The sequence below is a fragment of the Taeniopygia guttata genome, chromosome 7 (genome assembly GCF_048771995.1).
Source record: "Taeniopygia guttata chromosome 7, bTaeGut7.mat, whole genome shotgun sequence".
NCBI classification, from domain to species: Eukaryota; Metazoa; Chordata; class Aves; order Passeriformes; family Estrildidae; genus Taeniopygia; species Taeniopygia guttata.
In genome coordinates, this window is record NC_133032.1 from 33,118,287 (window position 1) to 33,144,480 (window position 26,194).

The 26,194-nt window shown below is 40.9% G+C and overlaps 3 protein-coding genes and 1 long non-coding RNA gene across 18 annotated transcripts in view; 2 read left to right on the forward strand and 2 right to left on the reverse strand.

Moving 5' to 3' along the window:
* Positions 1 to 8,612, forward strand: part of R3HDM1 (R3H domain containing 1) — a 54,045-nt gene extending 45,433 nt beyond the window's left edge. For 10 of the 12 annotated variants that reach the window (XM_012575017.5, XM_030278094.4, XM_030278092.4 and 7 more), the window contains 4 exons: positions 14 to 164; positions 1,412 to 1,491; positions 2,277 to 2,361; positions 3,382 to 8,612. In XM_012575017.5, coding sequence (XP_012430471.4) covers positions 14 to 164; positions 1,412 to 1,491; positions 2,277 to 2,361; positions 3,382 to 3,728 — 663 coding nt within the window. In that variant the 3' untranslated portion in view covers positions 3,729 to 8,612. The remainder of the gene's footprint in view (positions 1 to 13; positions 165 to 1,411; positions 1,492 to 2,276; positions 2,362 to 3,381) is intronic. The other 2 variants (XM_030278087.4, XM_030278095.4) reach the window with 1 other exon arrangement.
* Positions 161 to 11,518, reverse strand: LOC115496032 (uncharacterized). 2 transcript variants are annotated; one of them, XR_012056842.1, is made up of 4 exons: positions 11,358 to 11,518; positions 10,094 to 10,198; positions 9,729 to 9,796; positions 161 to 1,371 (listed from the first exon to the last, which is right to left on the reverse strand). It is a non-coding gene; the product is annotated as an uncharacterized lncRNA (long non-coding RNA). The 2 variants fall into 2 exon arrangements; XR_005980933.2 differs by having other exon boundaries at positions 10,094 to 11,518.
* Positions 11,519 to 11,668: 150 nt separating this feature from the next.
* On the forward strand, positions 11,669 to 26,133 carry UBXN4 (UBX domain protein 4). Of its 2 annotated transcripts, none has more exons than XM_030278103.4 (13): positions 11,669 to 11,832; positions 17,183 to 17,285; positions 18,103 to 18,131; positions 18,941 to 19,059; positions 19,655 to 19,820; positions 20,273 to 20,369; positions 21,860 to 21,914; positions 22,068 to 22,232; positions 23,021 to 23,148; positions 23,856 to 23,958; positions 24,285 to 24,416; positions 24,742 to 24,950; positions 25,511 to 26,133. In XM_030278103.4, the coding sequence occupies exons 1-13, from the start codon at positions 11,754 to 11,756 to the stop codon at positions 25,647 to 25,649; spliced, it is 1,524 nt and encodes a 507-aa protein (XP_030133963.4). In that variant the 5' UTR covers positions 11,669 to 11,753; the 3' UTR covers positions 25,650 to 26,133. The 2 variants fall into 2 exon arrangements, with proteins under 2 accessions (XP_030133963.4, XP_030133962.4); XM_030278102.4 differs by having other exon boundaries at positions 11,671 to 11,832; positions 20,267 to 20,369.
* Positions 12,916 to 26,194, reverse strand: part of LCT (lactase) — a 30,018-nt gene continuing 16,739 nt past the window's right edge. The window contains exon 17 of one of the 2 annotated variants that reach the window (XM_072931719.1): positions 12,916 to 13,810. In XM_072931719.1, coding sequence (XP_072787820.1) covers positions 13,797 to 13,810 — 14 coding nt within the window. In that variant the 3' untranslated portion in view covers positions 12,916 to 13,796. Of the gene's footprint in view, positions 13,811 to 18,940; positions 19,203 to 26,194 lie in introns of those variants that run through there. The other variant, XM_072931718.1, reaches the window with a different exon arrangement.

Sequence of the window (26,194 nt, forward strand, 5' to 3'; positions counted from 1 at the left end):
TTGTTTATTCCAGCTGCAGCATAGTCCTCAACTGGGCAGCCCTGCCACCTCACCGGCCCAATCACCAGCACCAGCCCAGCTGTCAAACATGAAGAACATCCGTCCCACACTGACACCTCTTTCTATTGTGTCCCAGTTTTCTAGACCTTTTGTCCCTGGACAAGGTATATTTTTAGTTAACTAAAATGTGTGTGTGGTTTCTATTTGAATGTTTTAAAGTACCAAGTTATATGAGGATTGTCTGATGAGTTGTGGCTCACTTTAGTAGTATTGCTGTTGAAGCAGAATCACCAAAATTATTCACTCAAACATCATTTAAAATTTCACCTTATCACTCTGCACTGGTACTGTCTCCCAGATCTTCAAAGGCTTTTCATCTCCTCATAATGTGCTTCTCTAGCACACTGGCCTACTCATATTGTGACATTTCCCATTTCAGCATTGAAAATATTAATAAAATGTTTGCTAGAATTTAGCTTCAAGTCTTAACCATAAATCATTAGTTGATAATGCACTGAAATGCATCACTGCCTAAGCATGTATTCTTCATTCCTCTGTAGAACAACAAGCATGATGGGATGGAGCCTCTAGCCAGGACTGTACCTCAGTTAGTATTTCAGATAGGACCCACCAAGGACACAAAAAATTCCTTGTAGAAGAATTTCAATCTTCTGCTGCCATATCAACAGAAAAACAGAAAATAGGGAGTTTTCACTGAGTTGGGGTAGTTGATAATACAATTATATAAACCCCTTTTGTCAGTGAGCAAAAGCATCCTGGTAAAATTCTCAAACGCAAAATTAACAAGTCCATTTTACAGAAAGATTTACTTTAAAGCAAAACTTACAGAAAAATCTCTGTGTCTCTCTTATATAAAGGTAGTATTTTCTTGTCTTTGTCTTATTTGTTGCATAATCTTCATCATTGCTTTGTATTCTGATGGTGTAAAAATTCCAGGTGGGCTGTTTGAAGCACATATCTTAGCTCTCTTAATCTGCTGTGATTACTGAAATCTTCTAGTGCGTTGTCTTTGTGCATCCTTGCAAGAAATAGGAATGTAAAGATGGACCTGGCTCTAATCAGGGCTATAACCATGAAATGACTAAATTAGCATGCTGAGAGGAGCTTTAGACTTATTAAGCTTATTTTGAAAAGACTTATCTAATAAGTGATATAAAAACTTTGAGTATAATCCCTAAATAGCAGAAAGTTTGTACCTTTTCACCTTGGGATCAGGACGTGCTGACACTGATGGAGTCAGGGCAGCTCTGAGTTTGTTAGCTCAGCCAGACACTCAGCTTTGTGCACAGCAGGTCTGCTTTCTCTTCTGTGTTACATATTCAGTGTGAGAGGGACTTGGAAGAAGATTTCCTGTAACAGAAAAACCCTTCTAATTACCTTTCTCTTTAAGGAGATGCCAGATACCCATTGCTTGGCCAACCCCTGCAATACAATCCATCTTTGTTACGTGGACAAGTAACAAGCCAACAGGTATTAAAAGAGAACAATCTCATGACACAATGAAAAAAAACCAATTCAGGACTACCATTACAACCACCTAGAATAGGGGAATGTGTTATTGCACTTGGAGAGTAATTGAGTGCAAGGTGCTTGCTTTGCAATAAGTTTTATTCCATGTCAGTACTCCCCATTGTTCTTGTTTGTTGTATTAAACGGTGAGAACATTTATCTGAACTTTTACTTTTAGGCACAGTGTAGATGATGGTTTTCATTTTAAGCAATTCACTAGCTAATTCAAAAATCTAAAGTGTTTAGACCCTTTGCTAAAACTATTTTCTTTTATTCAAGTAACCATTTCTAACAAAATACATGTGGGAGTTTTCAAACAAAGAGTGGGTTTGTTCCTTTTAAGAAAAACAAACCCAAAATATTTTGTTAGCAAAGTTGAAAAGTCTTTCCCTATATTTAATTTTTGGGACACACAAACCCCCTGCCTCTACCTTGCTCAGTTCCACCCAATGCCAGCTAGAGGATGTGATGGCTGGGGCAGGGGGATGTTTTTCCAAGATGATTTAAAGTGATTTTTTTTCTCCCATCATCACCTCCCTTTCTTCTGTAGTGAAGGATTGAATGTGGCTGACTGTAGGATTGTCAAACTCAGTAATTAAAATTGGATGTGAAAATCTTCTCTGTCCCATGGTAGTGCAGGTTATTTTCCAGAAATTGCTCTGCAGTGCTTGTCACTGAGTTGACTAGAAATTTTAAGGTACTGGTGGATTGTCATTGAAGTCCTCCCTTTATGTCAATCTTTCCAGTGTCAGCCTGGAAACAGACATGGAAACAGGGGAAAGAAACCAGCAAAGAAGGCTGCTTCAGCAGATCTTGGCGCAGGAGAACCAGGTATAGCATTGCTGACTGACACAGTCCTCCAGAAAAATGAATTATGGTGATGGGCTGGGAATGTGCAAGAAAAGCAGAGGTGAGAAGGGCCAGAGCAAAGAGAAATTGGACAGAAATGGACATGGCAAACATTGGAAACATAAGGATGGGGAGGAAGACATGGAGAGAGGGGAAGAGGGATGTTAAATGGAAAAAGTGGAGTTTTGAAGGCTGGAGAAAAGACCAGAGAAGTTTAGGATTGGAGAGTACTAAAAGAAAGAGCAAGTGTGTCAGTTTACTGGGCCTAAGTTCTATGATATTGTTACATTAAATATTAAATATACATACCCCTGCTTCCTTTTACTGGCCTAACAAGTGAAATCAGACATAAACCACAAATTAGTTTGTGCTCTTTGGTTTGTTGGGTTTTTTTTAGTTTTTCCATTCTAGTATATTTAAGCACATGGATGTGGAAGACATACTAGGAGATCTACAGATTAGCTTGTTGGAATTGGTAAAGATGTCATCTTTTATGATGAAAATAAAATAAAATCTGGTGGCATCTGTCTTAATACCTTTACTGAGAATTTTTGCTACCTGCTGTCAACTATTCACAGCAAGTTCCAGAAAAATCAGCTTTTCTAACGACTTAATGGAAAGGATTTTTTTTGAGGTAAGACAGACTAGTTTTTTGCCATGGTGAAGTGTGAAGCATTACCGGACAAGGCCAGTGAGATGCTATAGTGAGTTCTGAATCCTGCTGCAAAATGAGTTATTGATGATTTTTTTATTTCCCCTATTTGTTCTGAGGACCCTCTTTGTATTCCCAGCTTTTATTTGCACACTGTACAAGTAAGCAAATTGTATTTTAAGCAGCACTAAATGTTAGATCAAAGGGTCTCTAGAATATCAGGAAGGCAAATCCTGTGGATTTGGTATCAGCCAACTGGAGATACAAGTATGAAATAAGTCATTTTCCATTTAGGATGTTGTATCATTAACGCAATAACCGACTTAGACTCATTGTTTTTCTTCTTTCAGTTGTGGGGAAAGTTCTAGAAATTACTGAGCTGCCGGAAGGCATAACTCGTATGGAAGCAGAGAAACTCTTTGGAGAACTGTTGAAAGTGGGTGCCAAGATCCGGTGGCTGAGGGATTCGCAGTGCCTGCAGGCGCAGCAGCGGCGGCTCTGCGGGGACGGGGGCCCGGAGCCCTCGCGGGCCGGGGACTTGGCGTCCACCTACACGGTCCTGGCCACCTTCCCCAGCATGGCGGCCGCGCAGAGCGCGCTCAAGAGGCAGAGCGGCGCCGCGCTCAGCAAGTTCCGCCTGAGAACCAGCAAGAAGCACTACGACCTCCACGTCCTGGAGAGGGCCAGCTCTCAGTAGCACTCACACCGCTGGACACTCGGCCTCTACGACTTCCATGCCCTCCCTCCTCGATTGGTTTGATGTCATGGGGTTTCTGTTCTCTTCGGAGAGACTCCTGGGATGTTTTGTCACATGACGTTTGCCATTGAAGAATAAATAACCCAGTGAATCCAGCAAGATGAAGAAAACAATTTACAGAGTTGCTCCCAGACAATAGCAAGGAATCATCTTTGTGACAGTCAGCTTTCTGTAAGGAATGCTGCTGAAATGCCCCCTACTTTTATAGTAGTTTTGTTTTATATTTTTGAAATCTTGTATCAGATCCAAAGTTCTATTGTACAGCAGATGTTCATAAAAATCCATATGCAGATTTGTATTTTATAATCCCTTCTCACAGCCAGCACACAGCAGTCCATTCCAAGGCAGGAACCTGAGGATTGGTGGAGGGGAAAAGAGAACCATTCTCAAGGAATTACGTTCATTTTTTAGCAAACTACCCAAGATCTTCAAGTTAACCTGTTCTTTGCCCCTTGTGTGTTTTTTCTTTTTTTCTTTCTTTTTGTCTCTGTTTCTTCTATTTCTGTTTTTCTTTAAAAAAAAAAGTATCATTTTAGTAACTAACTCCTTAGGTCCTTGTCTTTTTCAATATAGTCAAACAATGTCAAAAGAAATTACAAGTTTGTATCCTTGAAGAATTTGCTTCTGATCCAGCAAGTTAAATAATTACTAGAAGGGGATTATGAATAGGTTACAAAGATAATGTTCACTGAATCACCTTTTAATATTTCTTTTTAACAAAAACGTGAAGACACTTTATGTATCTTCATACAAGTGACAAAATGTTTGCACTTTAATTGCGTTTCCACCAGTATGGGTCTCTTTCTCTTCCTTTTCACGCTAAGATAATTGTGTTTGGTAAGTGCTGGAAACCTTTTTAATAGTTTAAGTTTTCATCATTTGCAGATGCTCGCTGGACATTAAAGATTCATTGCACATAAATGAAACAACTTTTTTTCAACTTGTGTAATTTGCAAGTCTGTACAATGTGTGCTGATGCAAGCCTTTTTCAGTTCAAAAGAATAAATGTTTACAAACACAAACTTTTTCAGTGCACTTGTTTAAGCTTCTAGGAGTCTTCTGAAACATGAATGAGCTGATATTAATGGCTGGAATCCTTTCAAATGTGAGAAAACAACTTGAACCCACAAATATGGCAACCTCTTAAAAAACCACCTGCTGTTTCCTCCTCTGGCATTTATGTTATCCAGCCCTTCATAATATTTAAATGTTTCTCTATAAAAGTAAAAAAGGAGAAATTAATCAGATGCTGTAAGGGGCTGCTCTTGATTTTTTATTTTTAGCTCAGGAACTGATTTGGTGTGTAGACAAGCAACTACTTGGTCACTTCATTTGGCTATCATTTTGTGTGTTTGTGACTTCTGAAAGAGGAAACTCAAGGTAAACTCTGTGTTTAAAAACATTTTACAGGGGGTAAAGGTGAGGAATTAAGGTGCCTAAACCAGCATTAATTTTCATAGTTTATACAAATTATTCTATCCCTGAACACCCAAACAGTGATGACTTGGAGGAAAACTTAGAAAACTGACCTGTCTGGGAATAATGTAGCCTAATTAATGTGTTTTATGGTACTTGATTCTGTGAAATGCTGTAGCCACAGTATTTACTAAAGGTCAGCTTAGATGCTCCCCTAAAACAAAAGGGAGAATGTTAACCTTCCAGTCCCCAGATAAAAGGCAAATCTACTCACTCCAGTCTGCTTTCTCAAAGGATGGTGCTTGGCATTGAATTGTGCTTGACTGAGGATGTATTTCCTGCTGCTCTTCGGGCTGGACTGCTGCAGTTTACTGCACCCAAAGCTGGTAAAAGCCCCAGTTTATCAATGACCCCCTCTCTGAACAGCTCAGACAACATGACTACTGCCTGCATTCTCACTGCCTCTTGCTGACTGCCATGCTAGTTTAGGATGATGGTTTAATCCTGTACAAGTAGCTAAGAGATTAAAGGGCTGTAGGGACAGGTGTCTCAGCCCAGCAAGGCAGCTGCCTCCCATCATTAACCCATTCCACAAGAAGATTCTTCAGCTGTAGAAGGGTAGGCAGTAGCTGAGAGCTTCCATCTATTCTGAATGACCCCAGCACTACATTTGCATCAAATCAAACTCTTTCCAAAGGATATTGCATGGCTTGCTGCATTTCATAAACTGTCCTCATAATAAACAGAGAAGAAAAGGTAATGTGAGGTAAGCATGGAGAATGCAGCCCAAACAACAGAAAGGGAGGGATACACAGTTGGGAACAAGGCACAGAAAATATTTCATTTTTATCAAAGAAGTTGTAAACTTGAATGCAAGTTGCCCTAGAAGAAAAAATTAAAACATGTAAGAAGCCAGTTGTATTCTAATGCAGAAACTGACCCTTTCCAGTTAGGCCTGCCATCCTTTCTGAGTATGTTTTACTCTGTGTAGTAAACAGGGACGGTTATGTTATTTTGTCTGGAAGTGTTGATATGAGCCACACAGGTACAATTCACAGGACTTTAGCACTGCCAGAGGTTCTGATGTCTACAGTGGGCAAAGTATTAAAGTATTTCCACTTCACAGTTATGTTCATTCCTGGGTTTATGCCATTTCATGCTTTCTCTAGTTAACAAACAGGATGCAAATTCATGTAACCAAGACAGTTTATACCCTTATACCCTTCTGCCCCTTTTGGTTCCTTAAACCACATCAGCCCAGGCACAATCTGCAAAACCCCTGGAATTGCATTTGTTCCACGGATCTGGATCACGGTCTAGTAAGCAAATAAAAGCACTTCATGCATGTGATAGATGCATGTAAAATACATTCTCATGTTCTCAACAAATCTTTTAGTAGTCCAGTGTATTTGAGCTTCCTCTTATTTACCATTAAAGCTATTTTTTAAACCAAATTGTGGCAAAAGGAATTAAGTGGGGACTTCCACTGCAGCAATATAATATGTTTTGTTTTACTTGAGAGCATGTATTAACTTTTAGAACTAAGGAAAGCACTGGAAGAATAAGCAGAAAAGCTGAAGAAATGCAGCCATTACCCACTCCACCAAAAGCTACTATTTCTTGATTTTAATTTTTAATTACTGCACTTACATTATAAAATTCCTCCCTGAACTGTGAACACTTCATATCATTTCTGATATTAGCCAAAAAAAAAATTTAAGAATAAAAATTTAAGCCCCATACTTTGAGGACTGTCCAAACTGCATGGGCCTGATGCTGGAATTGGGTGGGTCATTCCAGCATACCCTAAAACATCCTCACAGCCCCCATGTGCCTACCAGGCTGTGCCTGCTGTATTTTGGTAAGACAGGGTTGGTTGGAAACAAGCATCTTGCATCTCCCCTGACATTCCTCCCTGAGCAAATGTCACCTGTTCTAATAGGAAATGTTTTTCTTTCACTCACATACACTTAGAAAAGTGACATGAAAAGGAGCAGAATGTCTAGGAAGGCAGAAGCTGTGCTTTGGTGTACACAGGCTGTCGTGCTTGGGTGTCTCCTGCTGTAACCATCCCTAATCCTTTGCAGACAGGTGATGTTTGAAGATTGGGTGGTACAGGGCAGCTGTTAGCGATGGGGTTCTATCAAAGCACCAGAAGAACTGTGCAGCTCAATGAATCCAGTAAAGTACCTGAGTACACAACACGCCTTTCACGGGGAGAACATTTTCCTATTTCCTGTCTTCTTGCAAGCCAGATCCCTCTCCAGGTGGAATGAATAGTTGTATTCTCATCCTATGACACTCATTTGTGCCTTAAAACTTCACACCTGACTTGTTGTTTTGAGTTAACTTTGTACTAGCTTGGATGCCTGAAAGGGAGTCAAAATTACAACTTTCTATCAATACTATTTAACTCCATGATATATTTTTTCCACATAAAATAGGTGCAGGCTTCAAGTATTCATCCCTGAAGCAAAGAATGTTTAGATAAAGCTTTGGAGAAAACTGAGCAAAACACTTTTAAGTTACAGGTCATGAAAAATTACTGTAGCTGGATTTTTTTATATATTTCTAACTATGAAAGAATTATTTCAATCCCTTCAATGTTTCTACAGCTTGGTTTTCATGAAGGTTGATGCACTGCCTCTTCTCAATGTCCTACTCCTATTCACAGTTAAAAGATTTGGGGTGTTTTGGCTATTGATGTCAGTAAGTATAAAATTAAAGTGCACAATGTTAATGTGACTTCATTTTGGACACGTCATTTCTTGGGTGTAAACCAGCACCCTTAAAAGGGCCTGATTTTCAGAACAATCTGAAAATTAAGTCCCTGTAAGTTACCGTATTCTAGAACCTACGAAGACCAAAGTCACCATTCACGTCCAAAACCTTCAGTGTAAATTATGCTGCCTCTTGGATTACTTGAAAATGTGTGCAATTATGTTCTTAACCACAATGTATATGAGCCTCCTCTTCAGCGTCTGCCTTGTGTCTTCAGACTCGTAGGGCTGGGGTTTGGCCCTGACTCGGTTCAGTAGCCCTCACTGCAAGGTTTATGTTTTATCCTGCTTGCAACTCCTTGATGTTTCACAGTGTCTGTCAAAATGTGTTGGGTTGAAAGCAGAATTTGCTGAAAATGTGATTAAGCATTAAAATTTGGTCCAGGACACAAACACTTCAGTGTTTGCTGCTATTTTTTCCTTCTCCAGTCTCACTGGTAGCAGAGTCATTATATGGGATGCTTGCAGCTGAATGGACTGTGCCTGCACTTGGGAAAAGAAATGGAATGTCAGATGAGCCTGGTGCTGTAAACCAAAGAGCTGTAGAGGACAACCTGTGTGTCGCTGGCAGTTGTATGCTTTTAAAACTGGAATAAGTTATAAAAATAAACTGTGTTGCTGTGGATAATGCTTAACAGTGAGATTTATTCTTAATTCAGCTCCTGTGTCCCAGTTAACTGGGAATGTGAATTAGCTGGGGATTGATGATGAGCCACGGTGCTGACAGCAGTGGAATGTTTCAGACCCAGGTGAGCAGAGGTGGAAGGCACGCTCGACACTGGCTGGGGAGGGACTGACTTCAACACTAAGGGATCTGTTACACTTGATCTCCCAAAATTGAAAAGAATATTTACAAGCAGTATTGCACATCATACTTCAATTACAGTGGCCTCAGTTTGAACTTGAGAGGGAGACACTGGCATTCTGCTTTTTTCTCATATCCTGATTTTTGCCCTAGTTGTAGGGTTAATTAGCTCCGCCCTTCTTTGGTTTTCCAATGTAGTTAGTAAGAAACACAATTATTAAGTGTGCTCTGATAGTCTACCACACTGATTTATACAATCTGGGAAATACACCAGGCCTTAACTCCAGTTGCTCAAATTTGCTGATTTTTTACTTGGCCTAAATGGATACCTTTGATTTGTTAATTAACTGCTGATTTAGGGTGAAGCAACAGTGCAATTTAAAACAGGAATTCTCTAATAAAGATACTTTCCATTTTAATCCAGATGGATGTGTCCTGGTTTTGGGGAGAAAAAATGATTCTCTTAGAATGCAAATTACTGCCTTGCATTGTTTCCTATGCCAATAACTGAAAACACAAGACATCCCCCTTCAAAGAACTGAATCCCAGGTAATACTCTAGCTGTCAAACTACTTTTTCTCAACAAAATTTTCCATTTACTAGCTAGTTATCCTGTCTTTTTCTAGGCCTACAAACTGCAGACCACTGTTGTTTCCAGACACACCTGTGCTAAAGGCTCTCAGATGAACAGCAAAGGCATATCCAACAAGTCAGTGACCCTACAGTTGGGAGAATGCCACTTCTAAACTTGCAGTTATTTGAGAATGTAATATAAATAATTCCTGAGGATGTAAGAGATTGTACACCTTCACAAAAATTACATGTCCAGTCAACTGTAAGCCCTTCTTTTTCCTCCTTGTTTCAAGTGGTATCAAAGAGTTTGAAAATCGTATTTGCAAAACAATTTTCAAAACATACAGTGTTAAACATTTCACTCACCTTTCTCATGAAATTTGGCTTCCAACTTAGGGTTCCAAATCAGATGCAGTAAATGCAAACTACGGTTGCTGGAAATGCCAAAAAAATTAGTGCAACATATCCAAATGTATTAGAGAATTCAAGATACACCTTACAACCTAACCTCCTCCTCTACATGCAGTTGTGTGACAGAGATGTCTCTTTGTTAATCTTCAAAAACAAATTTAGTTTGATACTATCCAACCTTTGGCATTGCCCTTAAATCTGTTTTGTAGCATAAGGAAAATACAAAAATATCTGATTTCTTAAAAATCCATCTCAGAAACATGTTCTGATGGTATTTCTTTAAGAAACTCACAGAGGCATGACACACAAGCAAAGCTTACCCAGTGAGGATTACTGTGACACAATTTCCACACGCATCTTGGGAGAGGTAAAGCAGATTTTGTACACTGTTGTCAACACTGATTTGCTTCCTTTTCACTGTAAGTCTAAAAGATTTTTTTGTTATTACCCAGTTACACAAGGTACAACAGTAAAAGATTTCCAGACTGAGACTGTTTTTTGGCCTTTCAATATTTGAGTACCTGCCTCAGCAAGTTACCAGTACACACAGTCACAGTCATAATGGTGTTTTAGAAAAGCTCAAGTGAAGTGTTCTGTTCAAAATGTTATCATCAGAGCACTTGACATCAACTGTTGTTGGGAAGGAACAGCACTCCCTACAAACTGTCCTGTCCTCGTTGCTGTGAAATGTCTACTAAGGAGTCCTTATGCATTTCTGGCTGCGCTGTGCCAGTCCCTCACAAAGCCTGGGAGCACGGAGGATGTCCTGGCTTCACCTCCTGCCTCTCGCAGAGGAACTCCACTCACCATACTCTATTTCTGTTCTATTTAACACAAGAACAAAACATAAGAACAAACATACGTTCCTCCATCACTTTTCCCCCCCAGTCACGCCCTTGTCTCCCCCAGGGTGGGCGCTGGAGCAGGGATGGCTGCGGGATAGGTCCTCCAGCCCCGGCTGCAGGAGGTTCCCCCTTTTCTGGCAGCTGCCTCACAGAATCATGGAATTGTCATGGTTGGAAGGGAGCTCCGAACATCGCTTTGTCCAAACCCCTGCTGAGGCAGGGTCACCTGGAGCAGCGACACAGGAACGTGTCCAGGTGGGTTTGGAATATTTTCAGGGAGGGTGACCCCACACCCTCCCTGTTCCACCCCCAGTGGAAAGCTCTTCCTCGTGCTGAGGTGAAGTTCCTTGTACTTTAGTCCATCCTGTCACAGGGCACAACTGAAAAGATTCTAGCACTGTCCTCTTGGTATCTGACTTTGAGATGCTTATATTCTATTTGAGGCATTTATTCTGCATTACAGAATTACACTGGTTTAGAAAAGACCTCTGAGATCATAGAGTTCAAACTGACCAAACACCACGTCAACCAGACCATGGCACTCAGTGCCACGTCCAGTTTTTCTTCAAGGACCGAGAGGAACCGTGACTGCACCACCCCACTGGGCAGCCTGTTCCAATGTTGAGGCATCCTCTCTGAGAAGAGATTTTCCCTGATGTCCAACCTAAAGCTGCCCTGGAGCAGCTTAAGGCTATGCCCTATCGTGTCGCTGGCTCTGAGGGAGAAGAGCCTGACTCACACCAGGCTCCACCCTCCTGTAGTTGTAGAAGCGTTAAGGTCCCCCGAGCCTCCTTTTCGCCAGGCCGAGATGCGCCCTCAGCCGCTCCTCACAGGACGTGCATAAACGAGATCCCCTCTCAGCCCTCCCCTCCCCAGGCTAAACCAGGCAGCTCCTCTCGCCTGTCCTGCCGCCCGAGCCCGGTTCGCAGGGGAATAACACCAGAGGCGACCACGGCCCGCCGAAAGCAGCGGCACCTTTGCCACAGCGCCAAGATGGCGCCGGGCTGAGGGGGGCGGCACCGGGCACCGCCTCCCGCGCGCCGCCGGGGCGGGCCGCGTGCGCAGGCGCGCGGGGGGCGGTTGGCGCAGGCGCGGTGCGCGGTGGCGGAGGGCGGCGGGTGCCGGCGGTGCCACGATGTGGTTCGGCGGCTCCGTGCCCGCCGCCATCGCCGCCGCCAAGGAGCGCAGCTCCGTCTTCGTCGTGTTCGTGGCAGGTACGGTACGTCCCGGCGCCGCCCGCTGCGCCCCCGGGCAGGGCCCGGCAGCGCCCTGCCGGCTGTGTCCCGCCCGCCGAGCGGGATTTGTGCTGTGTCAGCTCCAGCCCGCGGTGTCGGTGTCCGGCCCCCGCCCGGCCGATGTGCCGCCTTCCCCCTCTCCGTTCCGCTCCCGTGCGCTGCGTTCTCGCCGGTGCGGCTCTCCGGGCTGCTTGGTGTGTTCTGTTTTTCCTCGTACCGACAGTGCGTGTTTCATAACGCTGTATTTGGAACCTGTAGGAATTCACATCGTCTCGTGTGCGCTGCCTTTCTCTATGAAAAAAAAAGATTTCTCTATGAAAGAAAGGGAGACAGTGCTGAGCTGCGGCAGGGGAGGTTTAGGTTGGATAGTGGGAGGATTTGTTCCCAGAACGGGTGTTGGACGTTGGAACGGGCTGTCCGGGAGGCGGAGAGGTCCCTGGCAGTGTTTAGGGAAGGACTGGCCCTGGCACTCGGTGCCATGATCTGCTTGACAAGGTGGTGTTTGGCCAGAGGTTGGACTCGATGGTCTCAGAGGGCTTTTCCAGCACGATTGCAACTGTGATATTCTGTGATTAGACAAGCTCATTAACTTATTTTTGAGCTTTTGCATATTTCTGTGCGTTTTTTCTTAAGATTTTACTGTTGCTTTACGTGCTTGTGGCTTGTAGTTTTTCAGGTGCCTCATGAAACAACAACGTTGAATGTGTGAATTAGTGTTGTTCCCGTAAGAACTGTTAAACTGTGGGACTCACGTGGCTTCAAGTTCACTCCCAAAGGGGATGTGAACAGAAAAGTGCAGTTAAATTCCTTTGCTGACAGAACTCTCCATGTACTTGGAGAACAGCATTTTCTGCTGGACGGAAATGTACTAATAAAAATGAGGGTCTTGTCAGACCACAGACTGGGCTGTGTTGTTGTTGGAGTAAGGGACAGGGTGGAGGAGTTCATGAAGAACCTCAGCCCTTGGGAAAGAGTCACATTGCACAATTTGGGAGGGACCCCAGGCTGGAAGAGTATGAGGAGTCCAACCCCTGAGGAGGAAGGAGCAGCAGAGACAAGGTGTGAGGAATTGACTGCAGGAAGGGTGGGGAGGAGGTATGTTTTTATTTGCCATGATCCTGCTCTGATTTTTGATTAGTAATAAGTTAAATGAATTTTTCCCCAAGTCAAATCTATTTTGCCTGCAAAGATTACAGGTGAGTGATCTCCCTATGCCCTTATCTCTTCCCATGAGCCTTCCATTACATTCTCTCCCCTGCCCAGCTGAGGACGGCAGTGACAGAGGGACTTTGGTGGGCCTCTGAGTCATTTCAACTTGATACATGTATCAGGGAGAAATGCATGTTGTAACTTATGTCCAGTACTTTTTGTGAAACCAAAGTTCTGCACAAAATAGGGCCCATTAGATTCTGATGTTGACTAGGTGAGTGTAGGAATATGTAGATATACGGGGGAGATAAATTTATGGTTGCAGGGATGTAACCTAGTTTTGTCATTGTGTCTGCTGTAAGGATTTGTTTTGTTTGTTTTATGAGCCCTGGAAAAGGCAGAGCATGACTTCAGCCGGGCAGATCTCAGAAATGGAAGAGTTGGAGAGTTCTGCTGCCATCTGGTCCACCCTGGGCACCGTGGGATCAGGGCAGCTGACCCGTGGCAGAGCTGACTGTGAAACTGTTCTGTTACATGTGCTGGGAAAGGGAGCTGGGGAGCCCAAGAACTTTCTCACTGTGTGTGGAAGCAGCTGTTTTTGAAGGATGTGGAGTGCTGGAAGAATAGTCTTGTTTTGTGTTAGCAGAGATTGGTGTTGTTGTTTGGGTAGAAACACATTTCAGACTGCACAGTGATGGTAACTTTGAGCCTTTACACTGCACACTTCCCACTGGAGACAGGCATTTGAAAGCACCTGGAGATCAGCCTTTCAGCAGTGTTTGGTTCTGTGCACTTCATCCATTAATACCTATGGGAAAAAATAATGAGAGAAATTGAAAATGTAAGTTAGCTATTGTATTGGGGCAGCCATTGTGGAGGATAGCTATTAAGTACAGTTGACAAAAATTAGGAAATTCTAATTGGACAGATATGTCCATCTGGTTTTGGTTTCTGCCACCATCTGCCTGTTCCTCTCTCCCTTTCCTCTGCACTTCACTTACATTTCCTCTAGAAAATGAAGAAGTGGATTATTCTTTCTGCTGCCAGAATATTTTCTAGTCAAGCAAGGAATAATGTGGTTATTTATCTTAAAAATTAGGTGGCATATGTGATTGTAAGTGTACATTGTTCAAGCAGGTTTCTCCTAAAGTGTTTTTGCTTGCAGCCATAATCCCAGCATTTCTGAGCTCAGTGTTTAAAACCCTCATGGCATGTTCTGGTGACAGGATGCTGTAAGGGTATTAAAGACCCCGTTGAACTCATGGGAAGTTGCAATAAAAGGGATTGCTCCATTTTCCCCAGAGAGCTTGAGGTGAAGCAGGTCTGCCTTAGGAAACTGGTTTGAAATATTAAGGTGAGATATTAGAGGCCTCTGGACACACCAGGTAAGGGGGTTGTGTTTGGGGAACACACAAGTTACTTTGTGGCATCAAGTAATTGCCAGCAGCAGTTTCCCTGCGCTGCTGCACTGGGAGAGGAGTCCTGGCGGTGAAACAGGTCTGGCAACACAGGAGCCCCAGGGGATGGTGTGAAGTTGTATCAAGGGAGGTGAGGGCTGGGTATCAGGGAAGGCTGCTGTCCCCAGAGGGTGTTGGGCAGTGACACAGCCTCCTCAGGGAAGAGTTCAGGGAGAATTTGGAAAACGCTCTCTCAAAAGGAGGATATTTGGGGTGTCCTGTGCAGGGCCAGGAGCTGGACTTGATCATCTTTGTGGGTCCCTCCCAACCCAGGATATGTTATGATTCTTTGAATACCCCTGGTATCTTGTTGGTAGCTGTTCTGCAGATGATTTTGTAGCCTACAGAGTTAATTGGTCCTTTGATCCTTTGAGTCACTAATATAAAGTTAATAGTTCATTTGATATGAAACCTCTTCTGTTCTGATGAAGGTGTTGCAGATTATTTTATATCTTTCAAAAAGTTAGACATGTTCTGATCATGAAAATACCAGGCCACTCACAAAAAGTGCTTTTCAGAGTGAAAAAAATGAAAGGCTATGTGTGTGACAATAAAAAGCTTTAAATTAAAATTTTTGCTTCTTTTTAATCATGTTTGTAGAAACCCTCCTCCTTTTGTTCGTAACTTTATTGTTTTAATAATTTTTTTACAAAATGGTGATGTGCACACATGAGCTGTTTGTTAGTTATTTGTAGCCAAGATATATCAAGGCACTTTGCAAGTTAAATAAGTGAAATGACACGGAGGAGGTGAGGGGTTTAATGTGCTGGCTTCCTGGCATTTGCAGAATGGCAATCCTCTCTTAGTGAGTAGCTGTGAAATACTGCACATGGAAAAGTAAGTTGGGCTTATCTCTCCTTCTGAAAGGGAAACACTTCCTTGAGGACTGCATGCTGAGGGGAATTAAAGTCTTCTGACAACCTGTGATAGTTTTGAGTAAGTTCCTCATACAGGAAGTAAATTATTGCAGAAAAAGTCTTGTCCAGTATGTGAATGACTTGAGAAATTATCAATGTTTTCTCTATGTAGATTTTCCTGATCAGATTTAAGAGATGAGTGAGTGGTTAACAGATCATTCCAGTAAGTGCAATAGAGTGATGTTTTTGCTTGAGAAACAAGAAATCTGAGAGTTTTGGGATCTAGAATTATGAGGCTGTTATGCTGGCTCAGTATTTAGCAGAATTATGAATTATGTCAAGTTCTGTTGCACTTGACCTCTTGACTTCTGATGCTTTTCCTGTGACCTGGCAGTTTTGATTTCAGAATATGACTGTTAGAAACTGTAATTAATGAACCCTAACCCCTAAATGAGAAAGGGTTATCAAAACAAAAAGATGTATGAGAATAAGCAACTGTTCAGTGGGTTGTCACAATATTAATCAGTGCATCATGGCACAGAGCTTTATAAAATGTGAGCTATCAGCATTTTCATTCAGTCATCTCTCAGATTGTACTGTGAGCAGCCTCTGCCCTGTTTGTGTCTTTCAGCATTCTTTTTCCTCCAGCAGTTGGCTGTGTGGAAAAGTTAGTGTTAGGCAAGTATTTGGATATTTTTAGTAGCCTAATCAGATGAGCAGATGTCCTTTTGAAACAGTGTGTGGTGAAGCAGCTGCCTGCCTGTGAGCATTTGGAAACAGGAGAGGAGACCGAGCTGCTCTGGGCACAACAGCTGCATTGACCACACTTGGAAGCACTGCACTTAACAAGAGGAAAGGTTCCCACGTAAAATAGCCTAAATATTTGCTTGCTTATGCAGAAGAATAATAATAGAGGTAGATACTTTCTTACTTGCTCCAGTAATTCCAGGGAAAAATTGAGACACGTGGTTGAAACCACTTTTCCAAAATTGTATTTTTGATATGTGCCCCTGTGAGAGGCCTTTTGACCAGATAGCAGCACTTCACTGGGAGATTCCACATGTAACTCCTGATCTTTAACAAGTCAAAAATATTGCTTGGAATGGCAGCTGGGATGAAACAAACAAGTGGTTTGTTGTTGTCACTAAATAATGGACTACTATACTTCTATACTTGTGACTGAGATTCTTCATCAAGACTGCAGTCCATTCCAAGTTGCTAGGAAGTAATACAGATTGAAGATAAATGGTTGCAGGCCAGTGTACTTGTTGAAAAATGGTTAATATTCATCAGAATCTATAACCCACACCCTCACTAAACTGGTGTTTTAGGACGTAAATGTATGATTGATACATTTCATCTGATTAAAATAACACCTCTGAATCTTTGGCCCTTGAACACCTTTTCAGTTTCTCTTATCCAAGTAGCTCCTCTGCATTTGTTATTCTTGTTCTGTGTTCCTCACATCTTTTCCTCCCCTCCTACTGTTACTGTTCATGTCAGGAAGTGGAATACAAAACTAAGTTATAAATAATCTGCAAATAAATGTTTCTTGGTTTGGGGATTTTTTTTTTTTACACTGTCAAACTGTGAAATCTTACCTGCTGAATTATATATTTACAGGGAGTGGAGAACATAGGTGTACCTGTAATTAAATTTGTAATGAGGAGCAAGCAGAACATAGTTTTGACATATCAAAGGGGAGCAGCTGGAGTGAATTGCCTCCAGATCATAAAAAAAAAAAATTATAAACTGACTTGAAAATAATTCACAGAGTATTTTACAAGGGATTGAAGCAAGGCTAAAATCAGGGCAGAAACAGCAATTTGTGGTGGGTTTAACTCATGTGTGTGCTGTGTCCTGCAGGTGAAGATGAACAATCTACTGAGATGGCTGCAAGGTGGGAAGACGAGAAGGTGACTGAAGCTGCATCAGATGGTTTTGTTGCTATTAAAATTGACACCAAAAGGTTTGGTCCTATTCTAATTCTGTCTCTTATACAGTCTTTCATTGATGATGATGAAAGTAAGAGGCTTTTAAAGTCCTCACCCTGATTTGGAGGGTTCCAGAGAGAAGTGAATTCAGTACTCCTGGAGTCCCTAAAGCCTGAGAAAATGTCAACATTTATTGTGTTCTGCATATACTCATTGAGTATTTCAGACTGTATTCCAGTACTAGTAATAGAGTGCTTGAGGTTTCCTTTTCTCAACTGGAATAGACACAAAAATGCTATTAAAAATGATGTAATAAAAAATGCAAGTGCTAGAGGCAGTTCTTGGTTTGCAAAGTTACATAATGAATGAAAAACCTTTCATGAATTTAGAAAGATAAAAATCTGTAAAACCCCAAAGAAAATGTTTGCCTCCATTGTAACAGAATGAGAAACATTTAAGCTCCTGGGTAAATTACTCAGCTATTTTTGTTAAGTTTGTGTTCCAGTCCATGTACACAAAGTGCACTGACATTTCCCCAAATGGTATTATTTTGAAATGCTCTATAGACATTTTATTAGATTTACTACATTATTTGTGCTCAATAGACTAGATTTCTTTTTCCTGACTTGCCTCTTAGCACTGTTTTCCTAATTTTTATGTAGTCAACTGTGATAACCAAGGATTGTCATCATGTCAACACTTTTGCAGAATGTTAATGATAAGATGCAATGCAAATTTGCTTTTAGTGTTCTCTCAAGTATTTAAATCGTTTTGTAGGACAGTTATTTTTATGATGAAAGAAGTCGCTGCAAAATGATTGCTACTCATAAATGAATCTTTTCTTTTAAACAGTGAAGCATGCCTGCAGTTTTCTCAAATTTGTATCCTTTGAGATCTGTTTAGATGCTACATTATGATTACAGATAATTGCTTTTTACAAGTTAATACCCTTCTTAAGACAAATACTTACAAGCAATGCTATTGAAAATACTTATTTTGGTGCAAAACTATGCAATAAACTGTAGTTAATAGATACCATCTGTGTATTCAACTAGCTGTCAGTTATTAGAGAAAGTGAGCAAATTGGGTTTTTTATGTTAATCCTGTGTAATTCTGCAAATAGAAAATCATCTAAAGCTTTATGTAATCTAAATAACCTGTTGGTCCTACTAATCAGCATTAGAAAACAAACAAAAAATGCTTTAAATTATGAGCTGGGGCTCAGAGGTGCAGAGGAGGAGGAACATGCAGTGGCCTGGGTTCTGTCACGTACACAGGTGTGAAGTCAGGTAAACCCCTGCCTGCCTCAAGGAGGTCACTGCTTATGGTTCATTAATTCTGTACCTTAACCTGGATTTCCTTCACGCTCTGGAGATTTCATTACTGTCTACTTAAGATGTTGTCTGACACTAAAACAAAATATTCTCAAGTCAAGGCATAATCAGTTCCCTGAAAAGTTGGGAGAAAAATACTTTAGCCTAAACCAGTAAAAAGAAAAGAAGAAAAGCTTGCCAGTTGCATGAAATGTTTGCCAGCATCTTTCTTTCTTCCTCCCTTGGCCCTGGCTGCTGGTGAGCAGTTGGAGATGAGAGCATTGGGCTAGAAGCTCCTGTAGGAAGGTCTGCTTTGCCCTGGAAAGTTACTCTGTGTCACCTCCTGTCATTCACCACCCTTAACTGTCGCTGTGCAGATCCCGTAGTGTGCGTCCCATCCAGTTTTTTTATAGGAGACAATGGAATCCCTCTGGAGGTTATTGCTGGCAGCGTTTCTGTGGAAGAGCTTGTTACCAGGATCCATAAAGTCAAACAGGTAATGCTGACAGGCTGGATCTTCCAGATGGAGCTGGTCCTGCTCAGGACAGTGATGGCCCTGGCCCTTAGCTTGTGCCTTTGGGATGTTACTGGTGGAAGTAGAACCAGTGAGTTACTGGTTCTGTCCTTCAGCAATAAAATCTGCAAAAAATCTGAGTTCAGTACACAGGTTGGAAGCACTGTGCACGTGTGCTGCATTAATTTTTGTTTGGTTTAGATCACCTGTGTAAACCCACAGTACTGAAGTAATGTGTCAAGAACTTTGAACTGGGATGACAAAATGTGACAACTCACCTTTTAAGGGGTTACTCTTCAGCTTCTAATGTTGTTTAATATTGTTCTGTAATGTGTATTTATAAAGTTATACACAAGTGTAGATTGCTTTGTCACTGTGACTTCAAGTGCAAGACTAAAATTAGAAAAAAATTAGAAAAAAAATACAAGATTGTTCCATACTCAACAATACGTGGTAGTTCTAGTTTTGTATTTTCAATAGGGCTGATTCTTCAATAATAATTCAGTCTTGACCTTTTAACCTGTGAAAAATATTTGAACTTTCATAGGCTCCATTCTCTCTTTTCCCAATTTCTTAGATGCACACAGGGAAAGGGCAGCCTTTGGAAAACGGCAGTCAGGCCTGTGCTCCCTGCCCCTCCTCTCAGTCTGATGGTGCTCCAGAGAGTGCAGAATCTGGAGCAGGGGTTTGTGACTCTGCTGAGGCTGTTATGCCTGAGACAACAGCCTCGTCTGCTAGTAATGGTTAGTGTTCTTACCACCTCAAATTCCACCTCATTTGCTTTGGAAATGGTTTTTCTTAAGTTGTTACATGATGGTATATAAAAGGCCATATATTGAGCAGACTCACTTGAGGAAAAACTTGGGATATCCCAGAATGCTTTCTGCAAGTCTAGAGGGAAGGATAACTTGTCATGCTGCTTAGTTTTAATAAGGGAGGAATCTGTGGTTTATAAGTCAATAAAATTGTGTATGCATTCCTTAAAAAGGATTCAATTAAAGCATTTTTTTGGCTTTGTAACTTGAAAACAAATTGTTGAGGGGGGAGTCTTTAAGTAGCAGAACCGTATCTCCTTGAGATATCCCAGTTGCTGCAAATTGTGGGTAGCAATGAGCTTAATAATTGTTATGATAAGAAATGCACCTTTTCCTTTTTTCTTATGCATTGCTTTCTTGTAAATCCCTTGAAGATGAAGCAAATTCAGGTCAAGCAAGCCAGGAAGCAACTAATTCTGCAGATGAGCAAGCAAATGATGCTCAGCCTGTGAACGATCTTACACTCAAAGTAGAAAGGCAAGTCTATTTTTGCAGACTTCTTAATATGTTGTATTTGTTTCTCAGGGGGCAGTTTTGTTGGGTTTTGGGTTGGTTTGGGGTTTTTTAACAAACACGTTTAATTACAGGATTTTGGTCCTTCATCTGTTGTCATCTTGGCAAATATTTATGTGGTCTTACTTTCTATTATATGTCTCTGACAATACTAGGGCTGATACCAAACCAGGTTTTTAATTAATATAATTCCTCATGTACTTTGAAAAAAAGAGGTAATCTGGAAAACCGTAAGTGTTCACCTTTGATAGTAGAGGTGATATGTTTGCTGCAGATTCTTGAAGTAATTGAAACATTGAACTCAAAGCACTGGAAACTGGTGTAATAAAATGCCAACTTGAGTTTTGTATAGAGTTGTCATCTTATTTCTTCTTATTGATGACTGTTTGTAGTTTAGGGATATTGAAAAAGTCAGTGGAATCCTATTCTGAGACTCGTGTTTTGATCAGGGAACAGTAATGTCTTGAGTTCAGTTTTTTGAAGTATGGTGATCAGAAACACCTGGCTTAAAACATGATTAAGTCATTATTCATTGTTTTTAAATACAGGATATTGTTTATAAACTTGTTTTTAGTAAGACTGATACTTGAAATAGCCTGTCTAAAACCATAACACATGTTTAGATAATAAGAATATTTATAATGCTAAAATATACTTTAAATCTTTGTCATGCTTATTTTAGTTTTCTTCCAAAGTTATTGGACAAGAGATATATTTTTTACTTACCACTGATAAGACAATGCAGTTAATGTTTTAATACATATCAATGTTGCTTTTTAATTAATGCATAATTTATCTACAGCATTTTTTGCAAGAGGGACAAATAGGCCAAGCTCTGTGGTAATTACCACTTTCTTTTGAGCAGTTGCCATACATTTTTCTGATTACATGACTTTTCATATTGGGTCATGCCTGCCCTTTCCCCAGACTTCAAATATGATGGGATTTTATTATCAATCTGTATTGAGAAATTTACTTTGTTCTTTTAAGTCATTCTTTATTCTGAGGCATTTTTCTGGGTAGCTGAGACAGATGCATATGCATCTATGTCAGGGCTATATATTACTTGTGATCCATTTTAGGAGGTGATGTGCAGAAGAAACCAGATGGCTTAAATGGCTAAAAAGAGATTGAGATTTAGTGCTTCTGTTACCACAGATCATAAATAGTATTTGCTTATTGTATATCTTCATAAGTTGGTTCAACAGTAAGAATATATAGGATTCTTCATTTAATGAGTGGAAAAAGGACAAAAGGAATATGTTAGAACAGCTCTAAAGTGAGAAGGGAGGTGGTGAAATCACCACTGCCCTTTGCCTGGATGGTGCACCAGCATAGGAATGAATCACTCCTGCTACAGCTCATTTTCATGTGTTCTTCTGGGTTTGCAAATGCTTCATTAACATTTGAAAATACTGCAATGATAAGACTTTTCACTCTGTTCTTAAATTTAGGTTAACAAAAAAGCTTGAAGAGAGACGAGAAGAGAAAAGGAAAGAAGAAGAACAGGTAACACAAAAATGTAAAACCCCTTGGAGTTGCAGGTTTGTTTTTTAACCCTTATTTGAATAAATGTTTAATTCCTTCTTACATAAACATACTGCAGTCTTTTCTCTTGCCCAAGGCAATTTTGTGGTCCAATTTTTATATCTCTCTATTCAGAAAGAAATTAAGAAAGAAATTGAAAGAAGGAAAACTGGTAAAGAAATGTTGGAATACAAAAGACGACAGGAAGAAGAATTGACCAAACGTATGTTGGAGGAAAGGAACAGAGAAAAGGCAGAAGAGAGAGCTGCTAGAGAGCGCATAAGGCAACAGATTGCAATGGTAAATTGTGCATTTTGGAACAGAGTTTGCTGCTTCTCTCTCACAGTGTACTAAAATGATACATTTTCTCATTTGCTGAGGCTTTGAAAGCTTGTTCGTTTTTCCATTTGGAGTCCTGTAGCCTTGTATAGTAATGATTTTTGTGTTTGGGGTTTATGTAGCATTTCCTGTGTATAAAAGGAAACTTCTAGTTTCATCTTCACAATTCTTTTCTATCTGAACAAACATTTCTGTCATATTGTTTGAGCCTAATGGAGAATTATCATATAAACGTAAAATTAATTGCAATTTAGGTATGGTACTAAAAGAGAAGCACAGGGAGTATTTAACTGTAGAACATACACAAGAACACTGCTCTCAGAATGGTGAGGAGGATTATTTTCCAAGTTAGCATATATGTGTGTGTGCATATATGGATGTAAACAGTTGCTAACAACTGAAATTCTTCCTCATTATTAGGTTTTGTTATAGAACACTCAGAATTGCAGTCGTGTGACTTGTAAGGTTTTTGTTTTTATCTTCCCTGGAGTGTTGAGCTTGCATGGGAAGATCATCTATTAACAACTGGTTGTGGGAAGTGACTCAGTGAGAAGTGTCATCTTGGCTAATGACACGAGATTGTGCAGTTTGGCACTAAATTATTCTTTTCAGTTCCACTATCTTTTCTCCATATGGTTTGTTTGTATCTGTGCAGTTGGTTCGTGAGTATAGATCATAGCTGTCTGTTTTATTGAACATTAAGCAGAAGTTATGTTAACAATTAAGGTTTCCCTTTGATCCTTCCATAGGATCGTGCCGAGAGGGCAGCTCGCTTTGCAAAATCGAAGGAAGAAGCAGAAGCTGCAAAAGCTGCAGCTCTTCAGGCTAAACAGGCTGAAGTAGAGGCCAGAAAAGAGGCAGCTCAAAGAGAGCGAAGGTGAGTTGCAGGAGAGACACAAGTGTGTATTTTGGGGGAGAGAGGTAAAGAAACTTTTTTAAGAGTTAATACATCTCATCTCTTGACCACATGTCATGTTGAGCTGTTTAAATAGTGACATTAAAGGTAGCTGTTTACATGAACATGATGCTCTTTGAGAGCTTTCATCCTTTTGACATTCATGATCATGAAACACTAACCACCTTTACTGGTGTGTTATTTGAGTTAGATAAGAGCTTTTTTGTGTCTGAGCTTTGATTTAAATACCAGTATAATGGAGCTTGGTAGGGTACTAGATAAGGTGAGAATGCCAAAGATTATGCCTGGACAGAATGACTGGATAATGTCAGCACTGCTGGGGAGTTTGGTGCAGATCCAGGGGCTGTGTGTGGATGGCTTGGATTCAGTAAGGCTGGGTTGGGGCCATCAGCTGCCCAGGCCAGAGCTGTCTCCTGCTTTGTCCAGCGCTGCTGGTTTAAGAATTAATCTGAACCTAAGGGGACCTTATATGGAGTTACGGAAGAGATGCATTGTGAGAGATCAGCAGGTGGTTTTCCACTGTGAATTCAATCTTACCACCCATCTGCACTGCCCTGGGCAGGATGACTGTCCCTCTCTGCCACACTTCAGTACTACCAAGCTAAAGGCCCAGGAGCCTTTGTCTGTAAGTGCTCATGTCCTGACTGACCCAAATACCTCTCCCACAGTGCAATAGCCAGGATTCAGTTCCGCCTCCCCGATGGATCTTCCTTCACCAACCAGTTCCCATCTGAAGCACGGCTAGAAGAAGCCAGGCAGTTTGCTGCACAGGTAGTGTGGGCATTTTGTTTCTCAGCTATGTGCTGATTGTGATCTGGTGAGCATCATGTAGTTACTGATGATGGTGGTGTTGTCATCAACTCCTTTCCTTATTGGGTATTTAAAAGGAGTTTTGGTAGCAGCCTTCTCCGGTGCCACCAGCTTGCTGCAGTGTGTCATTAGTAAGATATAGAGAAAAATGAACGCTATTTCATATCCTACTCTGATGATTGATAGTTTGATACAAAACTCTTGTTAATGTATACTCAGCTGGCAAATATGCAGTTGTTTGAAAATGAGCAGTTATAAATAAAATGTTTTCTTTATGTGCTTCACAGACGGTTGGTAACACTTATGGCAATTTTTCACTGGCGACAATGTTTCCCAGGAGGGAGTTTACCAAAGAAGATTATGGAAAGAAGTTACTGGAACTCGAGTTAGCACCCAGTGCTTCAGTAGTGTTGCTGCCGGTAGGTGTTGGGCTTTGGTGTGTTTGATTTTTCAAACAGCAGTACAGCAGCTGGATATTTGCTTTAAGTCAGCCATTATGGTATTTGGTTTGAATTTGGGGATTTTCTTTGTCTAAACAGGTTGCAAAATTACTCTAGTTTTTGTCAGGACTTATTTGGAGAAGTTTCTCTGAAGCAGATAAATGGTGACATAGATACTTGTCTAAAGTGTAACCATGGTTGTTCCTTTGTGTCTGCTGAGCTGCTTAGAAAGGATGTGTGAAATACTCTGTCTACAAGAGCACACTTTAATACCTGACAGCTTTGCTTGGTGTGTTCATGACAGGCGGGAAGACCTGCGACTTCTGTTGTTCAGGCTTCAGGCAGTGATCTGTGGAAGTTCTTGGGCACGATCCTTTACCCCCTCTTAGCGGTTTGGAGATTCATTAGCAACTTCTTGTTTACGAGCCCGCCCCCCTCACAGCCCTCTGTGAGATCAGCTCATCAGCAAGACCACTCAGCTCCCTCAGCCTCGGGCAGCACCGAGCAAAGCAGGTAAGGCAAAGTGTTTAAGGCAGCTGTTTCCCAAGCTTCTTGCTGCAATTGCTTTAATCTTGTAGTGGGGAAAGGAATGTCCAATTACACATTAGGAAAAATCTTGCAGCCATTTATGAATAGGGAATTCAGCTGTAACTACAAAGGTGAGCTTCACTTCAGCTGATACTGTTTGGAAGATAAAAATGTTAAAAATGAGATAATCAAACTGTTATGGAATGGTTGTCCAAGAAACAGAAGCAGATGAAGTCTGGTTTTGACAGGTTTTGTATTGCTTAGAGAATGAGATCTCCCATGTACCAGGAGAGCTGCTCAGCTGTTTCTGGTGAAGAAGCCACATATTGCTTCAATGACAGGGAAAATGAGAGTCTGCCACTCCGTCTGACTGCTAACTGACAAATTTTCACCTGGATATTGCTTCCCAAGGAAACAAAAGGCTGAAGAAAACTATTATTGAGGATAAGAGAAGGATGGATGATTTGTGTTTATTGCATCTGCTGCTTCTCTTGTGTAATTATTACTGAGCAAACTGTCAAACCTCACTGTTATTTGTGCCCTAGGCAAGCAGTCAGGAAACGAGTAGTGGAAAAGCGGGGGGAAGACTTCAAAAAAGAAGGCAAAATATATAGACTGAGGACTCAAGATGATGGAGAAGATGAGAACAATACTTGGAATGGAAATTCTACACAACAAATGTAGTTTTGAGTAACTGCAGTTACTATTTGGCTGATTTTTTTTTCTTTTTTTTTTTTTCTTCCTTATTTCATCTAAGTCAATTAAAGCTTCTGGACAAGTGGGGCTTATTTTACACTGACTGAATTATTTAATTCTTATTCCTGGTGGATTATGGAATAAAGTCACCTATGTCAGAAAAATCAAGTGGGTGTAGGTGAAACCTAGTAAAAAAACTGAAAATCTCCATCAGCTTTCATAAATATTGCCCTATGCCATAGAAAGGCACTTTTTAATCTATACATGTTCTGCTACATAAATTTAAGGGCCAGATATATTCATATAAAGGTCATGGTAGACAATAACTGATTAAAATGAGGGTTTCAGAAGCATTATAAGTAGCAAATCAGATAACTAATTTATGTTTAACTTTTTTCTTGCTTCTGCAACTGCAAGCAAAACCTTGTAGTTTTTAATTCCCTAAGCACTCAATAAACTATTTTCCAGAAAACATGACTGTCTTGTGAAGTTCCTCTGACGTTCTGGTATCACAAGGAAGCAAGCAGGGTCAT